Source organism: Strongylocentrotus purpuratus, unplaced genomic scaffold (assembly GCF_000002235.5).
Source record: "Strongylocentrotus purpuratus isolate Spur 01 unplaced genomic scaffold, Spur_5.0 spur5_contig_850, whole genome shotgun sequence".
Lineage (NCBI taxonomy): Eukaryota > Metazoa > Echinodermata > Echinoidea > Camarodonta > Strongylocentrotidae > Strongylocentrotus > Strongylocentrotus purpuratus.
Genome location: NW_022145558.1, coordinates 1,523,135 through 1,534,680, shown reverse-complemented (window position 1 = coordinate 1,534,680; position 11,546 = coordinate 1,523,135). Strand labels below are relative to the sequence as shown.

The window sequence follows — 11,546 nt, the reverse complement described above, 5'->3', positions numbered from 1 at the left end:
TTCTCTGTCTGGGAACAGACTAAGGTTTCCACTTGTTGTTCAGAATGCCCAGTCCACTTTATCACACGATACTATTTGCGTCACAATGCCCATCAGGACCGACTCACTGAGCAAGAGATATGTATTCTTTTGTTTGGTTTATTAGCTCTAGTTATTTGTATTTGCCTCTGGTTTCGTTTTTTGGAGCACATGATGTAACTGACTCATTGCACTGGGTACCTGCTCAATGCCATGTCAACAGACGTTGAAATACAGACTCACGTAGCCTGTCTTTCATTTCATACTGGTTATCCATCACTTCTACATGGAAATCTGATGGAACGAAGCACATTTCTGCAAATAGAATCTGCATTAGTTTGATTTCTAGATCATTTACTTCGACACACTACATATTTTGGCATCTTTCACACACGGATTCATGAACCATAGACAAACTCTCCTCTTATCTTGCGAAAGAAACATTATAGCCACCTATATAACACGTTCTAGAAGAGACCTCTCATGTCACTTGTTGCCAGTTCCTTTTATTTGAACTGTGTACTAGAATATGTGTGAGTCCTTTTAAGTCGGCTATAATTGGATAAATATTTCTGAGGAAAGGACTCGACGCCTCATTCCACGATTCATTTCGCATTTAGCAGGATCTAGGCAAACAGTGAGTACAATAAATTTATCATTTTTTACTCGTTACCTCTACATTTGGTTGATCCAAGCAATAGCCACTATATAAGCTCGTTGGAAGAGAGTTACATACAATCTGTGTATATATTACAGAAACGCTTATCCTGATTATATATCATAAACCGTGTCCGGACTCCTACCTCCTGGACATCCACCCCCGGATAACCACCCCCAGTCAACTACTCTCTAGGACAACCACCCCTTAGGGCAACCACCCTCTAGGATGACTAACCCGGACAAATACCGGGGGACAACTACCCCCTAGGCCAACTACCCCAGGACAACTACCCCTAGACAACTACCCCTAGGATAGTTGTCCAGGGGATTAGGTATCCTAGAGGATGGTTGTCGCAGGGGTAGTTGTATGGGGTAGTCGTCCTATAGGGTAGTTGCCCTATTAAGGGGTAGTTGTGGTAGGGGCAGTTGTCGTAGGGGGTAGTTGTCGTAGGGGAAGATTTGCTGTTGTTGTTGATGGTCATGTTGATTGTAATGGTGATGATTCGTGATTTTCAACATTTGGGCAATGTTAGGCGATTTGCATAAACCTTTTGAGTCAAATGTACCATGCTGATGCATGATAGGTGTATTCCCAGCTTCTGAAGGGAGTAGGATTCACTTCTGATGTTTATCTTGTAATTTAAAGTCATGTATAGGTATTAAAGGTCAAAGACAGATCGGAATAGTTATCATGGAATAGTGACAATGAATACTGTTACATCTGATTGATTGATTGATTGATTGATCCATTTTATTTCAAGTTCAGTATTGAAAAACCCAAGGTTGTAAACATTTACAATGTACATAATTATAAAAATCGACCTAAAAATGTGAAACAAAGTAGCTACATTTAAATGCAAATTGTGTTGGAAAATGAAATAGGGTGTATCAGTAAAAGCCAATGTGGCTTGACAAGTTGATACATCCATTACAAAGAATACAAAATATTCTATTAATTTCAGGTCATTGACAGTTACATACTAAATTGCATTTAACTTAAACATAATCGGACAGTAAATGCTTGTACTTATTTTCAAAGGAATTTCCAAATTGAGTATTGCGTATCAAGGGGGATCATGAATTCATTATAATGAGACCAACGAACCGAATAAACTAAAAAAGAGAGTGAGATGTGACCTTTGATTGATGGAAAAACTGGTTGTTAGAAATATATATATATATCTTTATTCGTTCAAAAGTTTATATATACATAGTGGTCTCTTCAGTACATCAAAACTGCTTTGCAAGAGAATCCTGTGTTACATTATACAATTGCAGTCAAACCTGCTTTAGTGACTACCTGTCTACAAAGACCACCTGTCTAACAATACAAGGCAACGTACCAGTCCACTATGCCAAGGATGAAATCATTCGCCAGATAATATTTTCAAGGTAGGGAAGGATTAAATCAACATGGGCATTTGGAAGAAATGTAGAAATTATGTCATAGTCGAGTGGTCTACGTTGTAACTGGTAATTAAAAGTGCTTTATAAAATATAGAATACGTAACAAAAAAAAACAAGAACTAAATATAGATAAAAATCGAAAACTAGTTGTGGACTTTTGATCACATCTAAAATAAACAATTCTACATTGTACATTTATTGAAAGCAATACAGCACCACACATATGATTAAAGTGAAAGATCGGACTTTTGGATTGTTCCTAAAAGACTCAAATGAGTGACATGTTTAGAGATGATTGGCAGCCTGGCAAAGACCATTGACTTGAAAATTAAAATCCTAAATCGACTCTGCCAAACATCGCTTTAAATGACCCCTAAAAACCGTAAACTGCCGTCCTTCTCTCATACCAATTCCGTTTTGTTTCAAACTTCTACAGTATTTAATTTTATCAATGCACATAACCTAGCTAAATTTCACGCTCCAGTGATCACGCATGATATAAATAGCGCCCTCTAAAGTTCTAAAAATCTGTCAGTGGTTATCTCAGTCTTTTTGGACTGAGATACTTCAAGATATGTCCTTCCATCCAATTAAAAAAATATGTACCTCACCAGTGACCAGTCACCAGTGACCGAATTTGCGAAAATTTAAACATGTTCCCTTTTTTCTAGGTGTTTAGGTGATACACTGCTGTCATCTCCTAGCTTTCACTAGGAATGGGGCAGAAAAATGAGAAGATACAGCATGTAGGAAAAAAATTAAAACAGCCCTAAAAGATTTTGATAAATTCATGAACTTGTAGCCAGGAGAGAGACCCTTAGGTTTCACTAGGAATGTGGAAGAAGATTTTCAAAAAGGGGGTCAGTCGTAAAGACAACACCAAAAGTCTGATCCACAGAGACAGTAAGGAGGGAAATGAACAAGATGGCCGTACGTGTCGAAGATTTGCAGAGTGCACTGAACAGTGCTGCGCAGAATGGACAACTTGACCTCATCCAAGAACTGATCGGTAGAGGAGCCGAGGTGAATAAAGTTGATAATGACGGTAAGACTGCATTACAGCTAGCTGCACTGAATGGTCATCTTGATGTCACCAAATGTCTGATAAGTCAAGGAGCTGAAGTGAATAAAGATGACAATGATGGTTTGTCCCCATTAAAACTAGCTGCTGCTGGAGGACATCTTGATGTTGTCACAGAATTAATCGGTCAAGGAGCTGATGTTGGTAAGGCTAGTGACAAAGGATGGTCAGCCTTATACCTTGCCGCAGCTGCTGGTCGTGTTCGTGTTTCAAGTGCCTTGCTTAGTCAGCATGCTGAGCTGGCCACATCAAATATAATTCATTGGACGGAGTTTCATACCGCTGCAGAGAGGGGCGATCTTGATGCCATGAAAGATCAAGTCAGTCAAGGAGCCGAGCTGGATAAAGCCGGTTCTTTTGGTTGGACAGCCTTACATATTGCAGCAAGTAATGGCCATCTTGATATGACAAAATATTTGCTTAGTCAAAGAGCTGATGTGAATTCTAGCAATGCCTTTGGTAGGTGTGCCTTGCATAGTGCCTCAGAGAAAGGGAACTTGGATGTCGTGGAATATCTGATCAGTAAAGGGGCCGATATGAATAAAGTAGATGACCTTGGATTGACTGCCATACATTTTGCATCAAATTCTGGCCATTTAGATATCGTAAAATCCCTAATCGGCCATGGAGTTGAGGCAGATAATGGCAACGCAAATGGAACCACAGCTCTGCATTATGCTTTATTTACTCGTCGGATCGGCATTACGAAGTATCTGCTTAGCCAAGGCTCTGAACTAAATAAGAGAGGCGTGTCGAACTCTGTCATCTTACAATTTGATGGACAGTATGGTCACTATGATGTTGTGCGATGTGTGCAGGGTCGTGTAGTTCAAGCAGTTAGCAGACTAATTGATTCTCTTACTGTCTTTAGAGGAGCTCCAGAAGGTGATCTTGGTAGAAGCAAATATCAAGATGGCGATGAGGATAAGACAGCTCAAGGTGGAATGGTTATTGTGCATCTGCCATGTATGATATCTGATCTTGACATTCAAGATCTTCTTGTAAGTCAAGGCTGCAGAACAGTTAGTCGCACATCATTACAATATGCTGTAGAAGGTGGCAGTTTAGCAGTTGTTCGGTATCTGATCAGTCAAGGAGCTGACGTGAACGAAAGCAACAATGTTGGCTGGACTGCTCTTCACATTGCCGCTCAAATGGGTCATCTTTATATTGTAGATTATCTACTTGGACAGGGAGCTGAAGTAGCCAAAGGAGTCGTTGATGATATCTCACCTTTGCACGTTGCTGCATTTGTTGGCCATTGTGACGTTACTGAGCATTTGCTTAGGCGAGGAGCAGAGGTCAACGGAGCCACCAAGGAGAAAGGTTCTACAGCCCTACATGTCGGAGTGCAGAATGGTCATCTCGAAATCACAAATAGCTTGCTCAGCCACGGAGCCGATGTGGATGCGACCGACCATGACGGTTGGACTGCTTTGCACATTGCAGCTCAGAACGGTCACATCGATGTCATGAAGTGTCTTCTTCAGCAACTTGCAGATGTAAGCAAGGTTACCAAGAAGGGATCATCTGCATTACATTTGTCTGCTGCAAATGGACATTCCGATGTCACAAGATATCTATTAGAACACGGAGCTGAAGTGAATCTGAGTAAACCTGGTCAGACTGCGTTGCAACTCGCTGCAGAACAAGACCAAGGGCATTGGACGAGTCCAGATACGTTGTGTGCTGAAGGGCAGAAACACCTTTCTTCCCCAACTGGCCATGCAGATACTGAGGGTTTAACAGAAGATGAGAAGAAGGTATTTAATTTAGTATTCCTATAGATTTCATATGAAAAAATATCATACTGATTATCAATATTCTTGCAAGTTTTAAAATCATACCAATATAAATTGAAAAGTGTTAGCCATTTTTTAGCCTTAATAATCCTGTTAAAACTTTCTTGTGAAGGTATATAGATTGTCTGAATCATGAAGAAGGTTGAAATGATTCCACGAGGACTTCTCAAAACCTATTTTGTACCAGTACATATACATGTAAGTCAAAGCTGTCTTAGTGGCCACCTGTCTATGAAAGCCACCTTTGTATCGTGGCAGTTTATTTTGCCTCCCTCGAGAAAGAAATGTGTGTTTGAGAACCTCTCTACAAAGGCCAACTGTCAACAGTGACCACTTTTTGTTTGTCTCCCATTGGTGACCTTGATAGCCAGGTTTTACTTTATAATAATTGGTTAAATGTTAGAATCTGTGTATGTGTAAGTCTATGTGGTGATTTAAATATGAAAAATCAGAAAATAGACTGCTTATATGCCCAACAAAGCCTGAATTTTCTCCTTTTTAAAAAATAAAAAGCCATTTTTTTTTTTGTAGATTCTGAATTCTGGAGGCTTTTTTTTTTACATAGGTTATTGGGCAACGTGCTGGGAAAGGCTGCACATCAGTTCATTTAGCCACACAAAATGGCTACACCTCCATCATCGAGATATTAGTTTCTCATGGCGCCGACCTCAACATTCAGTCCATCGACGGACAGACTTGTCTTCATGAAGCCATCAGACTTTCCGGTCGGAAGGACAGTCAAGTTGAAGCCACACCAGTACTCCAAAAGGTAAGATGATGAACTCTAGAACGCACTGTCTCTGGGATTGTACGACACTTGCTCCACCGAAAATTGATGTGTAGTAATTTCCTACAGCTTACTTACAATTATGAAATGGAATCATGCCATTCCCACATGAGTTAGCATAGCAATTTAACAATGAATGAGTCTTTTAAGGAAAATTACAAAAATGGAGCATATGAACATTTGCTTCTCTAGAGCTTTTAAAAAAAAGTTTCTTATTTCTGAAAAATGCGATAGGATTCATAATTATGAAAACTACAAAGGATTCATAATTCCAAAAAATGAAAAGAGTTCATTATTGCAAAAAAGACAAAGAATTTTGTATCATAGAATTGAAACTTTGAAAAAACGAACCTTATTTCATGTTCGGAATGACAAACCTTTGGAGTAATAATAATAATACTTATTTCAATTTCAGAATTATAATCAAACGAACCATCGGAAAAACACAACAAATGTTCAGAATGATGAACCTGTGGATGAGTCTTCAGAAACATAAAGGCCTCCCGAAGTTTGAACAATCGTTTCTATTGATAATTGTTCTAGATCTCAGAAGAGTTCTATCAGAATGAATTGTCTCCCAAGAAGGCCCTGGTCTTCTATCTCTTGGACCACGGAGCAAAGCCGGACATCAAAGATAACCAAGGCAACCTACCAGTCCACTATGCCAAGGATGAAATCATTCGCCAGATGATATTCTCAAGGTAGGGAAGCATTATATTAACATGGTCATTTGGAACAAATATAGAAACGGTGTCATAGAAACGGTGTCATAGTCAAGTATTCTAATTACTCGAATTTGAATTCCAAAGGTCGTCTGTTCTTTATATTTTCTGCATGACATGCATGTCCTTGGGCAAGGCATGTTTATCTACAATGCCCTCTCCACCAAGGTATTAAATGTGTACCTGCCAGGATGTGAACGCCAATGTGATTTGATTAGCATGCGCACACTAGTACAAAAGTATGACTGGCTAAAAGGCTCCCCAGGGAGTGGAGAGTGCACTGTAAAGTGCAGAATCATTATAGAATACAGGGACTGGTTGATCATACTGTAACAACTTTAGTCAGGTACATTGTAAATGGTAAAGTGCTTTATAAAATACAGTTATTATCAGGCGCGTACACAGGGGGGGTGTTTGGGGGGGTTAAACCCCCCCCCCCCCTTTGGTTATTTTTTGTGTGTAAATCCCCTCCTAAATTTCTCTATTATTTTTTTTTTTTATTAAAAAAAAAAAAAAAAAAAAAAAAATTCCCATAGTTGACCTAAAAAAGCTGACCTTACCCCCCCCCCCCAACGGAGCAAAATGTCAAATTTTCAAATTTCGAGACCAAAAAAAAAAAAAAAAGTGTCCTCTTACCCCCCCCCCCCCCCGCTTATTCAGCGGCTGGCTGAGTCGTTGCGAAATTTTCGGTCCGATTTATAAATGTTAAACCCCCCCCCCCCCCCCCCCCTTGAAAAAATCCTGCGTACGCGCCTGGTTATTATTATCTCTTCTTTTAAATGAAAATGATTAACGTGGCTTTTTTAAACTTGGATTTGGGTTTCCAGCCGAGTTCAATAGTATTAATATGGTTGCTACCAGGTTTTGAATTAAATTATGCGGATGAAACGGCAATTCCACCTGGGGACACATTCATTAAAAATTGTTCAAATTGAATTTAACCAAATATGAATACTAGTATACAAAAAGGATTACACAAATGTTCAGTAACTTCACTGAAAATATTTTAAAGAAATTTAGTCAGATAAATTTTGGCAATTGGAAATATAAATTATGCCGAATTCTGTTTAAAATTCTAATGCTTATTTTCTTCAGAAAGTTGAGTCTTTATTTGAAAAAATGTGTGAAAAAAGCGCTTGAAAGTTAATTGTCCCATACATTTGATATGTCCCATTTTGTCCTGACCATGTCTTAAAATTTTTATTATAAACTAATGAGTAGATATTGTAAAACTATATAATAAACCACTTCAATACTGGATATGTGTTCATGAATGTATGTGGTTAATATTCATTTATGCGCTAACAGTATATTCTATTGTACACAGGTGGAAGAATTCTTTTCAAGAGGGCAAACAAAAAGTAGTTGTGAATCACCTCCATTACTTTAGCAGTGATGATCCTGAATTGCAGAAAGTGGGACTTCTCCATTGGTAAAAGATCTGTGAATATTTAATCAAATCCCTTTGCTTGCACAAGAATATTCTGAAGTTAATATCAATTTTTTTTTGTCATTTGCATAAATTCCCAGGTCTCCTGCCATGGACATCATCAAAGCTTATCGAGGTAACACTCTTTGATAAATAAATAATGAGACATAGATTATCATAAACAAGTAATGATAGATATATAATTCATAAGGTTTTCCAATTTTTTTTATTGACACGGGTGCATTATGAAAACAAGATGTGAACAAGAAAACTTTTATTCAGGGCAATTGCCAAATTTATTTTCAGAAGTACAAATTTCATATTTAAGAGAGAAATGAATGACGCGGTGATCAGTTTTTATACTAAATTTCCATAATGCTTAAGGGGACTTTTATTTTTATTTTGTGGCCACATAGGAGAAAGTTAGGTTCTGGTGAAGATAAAGAATAAGTTGTAATCTTTCCCATGTTTTGTGTGTGTTTTCTTTATGTCATTTTGGGGGAACATATATAGTTGAAATATTCCCTGAAAAGTATTGCTCTGCAAATGCCCTCATATTTGAAGTATGACGAGAAATACTTTAAAATTTTGGACCAAACTTTTAAGCCACGTTTTTGCATTTTGCAGTTCCCTAAACCCACACACAGATATAGTGTTTTGCTTTTCATTTTGATCACTCCAAAACCTTCATTGATTCTTATGTTAAACATAGTCGACCTCTCCCCATTGCTTCTGGATAGTTTTATTCCATGGAAAGGTACTCAAATTTATCTTTAAACCCTTATCATTTTCACTCTCTCTTTGATTATCATTATTTGCAGCTGGCAAGACGGCGCCTCCAGTGATCAACGACGTCTCTGTTCAGGTGGGATGTGACGGTAAAGAGCTCAAACTGGAACATCATGGCATTGCAATGTCTATCCCACCTGGGGCTGTCGAACAGAATGAATCCTGCAAGATCACTCTCACCCTTGTGAGAGACCTCCCCAGTGTTGACATCCAAGATGATACATCAATGGCAGCATACGGGATCAGATGTGACCCTCCAAACATGGTCTTCCACCAGCCTGTTAAGATCATGATACCGCATTCCACCTTATTCATCAACCCTGAGGACGTGATACCAGACATCGTCTCACATATTTGGGATACAAGAAAGGGTAGGTTATTTGGTTTATTAATGGTCTATTCTTTCAATGAATATTATTGAAGTCTTCTTTTATACAAAACTACAGTACTTTAAACTATTCTTTTCCTCATGGTTACCCAATGGATCCTGGTCTTTATACCAAGTCATTTGGAACAATACCTAAGTAGAAATGTTTCCTGAAAATGATTGCTATTAAAATGCTTTCTTATTCAAAATATTGTAATAAATAGCTATAACGTTTGGTCCAAACACCTGTGTTTAATACCGTGTACACATTGTCTGTGTGTGGTGCATGTAATCTTATGGAAAACTGAGTCAATTTCTTTTCATGTAAATCAATGAAAAACGTCACAAGGCACATTAGTTTTTATAAACATCATAAACTACCTTTTCCAGTTGCTTTCAGACAGTTTCTTTCACAATGTAATTGTATGACTAGTACTTAACTTTATCTTTAAATTCATCATCCTTTCAAACAGGAATTTTTTTTCATAATAGGGCTATGCCTAGCTTCGTGTTGCTTAAATGCTTATTAAAGAATACTTGACATTGTGGCTTTAATCATAGGTTTACCAAGAGTTTCGAGGACAAAATCATCTGCTGCACCTGACAAATTGCCGTACTGCAAAATCTTGGAGAGACATCTTGAGTTGCACATCGATCACTGTGCCGAGTGGTGGGTTCTTATCCCTCTTGAGCAACAGATCATCCAGCTTCAATTCATGTGTACCCCATACGTACCGGACAAGATTGAACGAGGCAAAGAGTTTGATGTTCATCTCCACCTGAATGCAGATATCCCGGGCATAGAAATGGTTAGAAAGAGTTCGGTTCAACTCAGTTCACTTTTATTCTCTCTCACTCCCTTTAGATCTCTTCCCAGGGAGCATGCTCATATGGGTCACATGTACCTTGGGTTTCAATATGGGTCCCACATGGGTCTGCCCATATATAGACTCCATATATGATATTCCACCCAAGATTCGTATGGACACATGTGGACCCTCCCAGGTGGCCCATATGGGTTCGTCTCAGGGCCCATCTTGTTTGGGAAAATTGTGGACATGATGTGCACTATCCCATATGGGCATCAGAAGGTGGGGGTTCCTATATAGTCCCCTCTTTGGAATTCCCATATGGGCCCATATAAGTTTGCACTGAAGATTCACCTGTGACCTATATGGGCAACCCCATTTTACCCTTTTTTCTTACCCATTTTCTTATAATGTTTAAAAGGGTCTATACAGCCTGTCACTAGGATCTGTATAAGAGATTACCACTTGTGTATTGCTGCCATTTGCAAGCACACTAAAAAACAGATTTACACCCTACCCTTGCGACAGTACAAACTAGGTTGCAAAGAGTGTGACTCTCCTACACATGGGCTTCCAGACTTTTGGATATATCCTGGACCAATTGTCAGCGGAGCAAATGTAATTGGCCCACCATAATTATAAAAATGCATATAGATACATTGGGTACATACATGTAGATTGTAGATATTACATATATTACATATAACTATAGTAGAAACTGAAATAGAATATATATATATATATATATATATATATATATATATTTCATTAACGGACTGCTGTTGCCCAATTGAAGAACAATGTGTGACAAGTTTAGCCCTTCAAAAATAATATTTATTATATATATATATGTTTTTATAACAAACCGCATCGGAAACAATTAATTAAATCTAGGGGTAGAGAAAGTCCAATTTTAGATAAACAGATACATTTCCAGCTGTTTCCAGAATTGTTTAACGGAATCCAATTTCCTCAGATAAGAGGAAGTGAGTTCCAGAGAACGGGTGCCGCTTTGGCGAAAGATCTGTCTCCGTAGCTATATCCCTGTCCTAAAAGAGTTTATAGATACGATTCAGCTGTAGGTGAATTCTTGTGTTCTGCTTCTTTTTTTTTAAATAGGAAGTACAAAGGGAAGAGAAGCAGAGTTCATACCACAATGCACATCGCTCCTTTCCGATCTCTATCGAAGCTAAATCCGGTGACATTTCAGTGACTTGTGATGGTGAAGGCAAGATGAGCAACACTGAGGTATGAAAACACATCTGCCAAAACAGTAAAACAGTAAAACAGTAAAACCTGTATAGAAAGCCTTCCTGCCTATAACGACCATATGTGGTGTTTCCCATAAATTTATTTCTTATTGAAACCTGTCCTAAAGCAACCTATCTGTTAAGACCATCTGCCATTGTAGACCACTTTTCTTGTGTCCTTTGAATAGTTTGTATGTACAGGTTCCACTGTATTAGGACTGTTCAAGGGAGACAGAAAAGCAGATGGTCTTTATGTACATATTTCTTTAGGACACAATGACAAACGCCATTCAAGGGAAACAAACAGGAAATATGGTCTTTAAATGTACAGTTGGTTGCTAAAGCAGGTTTCACTCTATTTTTCTGCATTAATATCACTTTGATTATAAAGAAAATGAGTTGAAGGCGCTGTTTACTACTGCTGC

General features: G+C 38.3%; 1 protein-coding gene across 1 annotated transcript; it reads left to right on the top strand.

The window, feature by feature from the left end:
- The first annotated feature begins 3,009 nt into the window (after nucleotides 1-3,009).
- Nucleotides 3,010-11,125, top strand: LOC105443498 (ankyrin-3-like). Its single transcript, XM_030993877.1, has 8 exons — nucleotides 3,010-3,130; nucleotides 3,251-4,929; nucleotides 5,534-5,737; nucleotides 6,299-6,456; nucleotides 8,008-8,042; nucleotides 8,728-9,066; nucleotides 9,624-9,871; nucleotides 10,991-11,125. The coding sequence occupies exons 1-8, from the start codon at nucleotides 3,010-3,012 to the stop codon at nucleotides 11,123-11,125; spliced, it is 2,919 nt and encodes a 972-aa protein (XP_030849737.1).
- The last annotated feature ends 421 nt before the right edge of the window (nucleotides 11,126-11,546 follow it).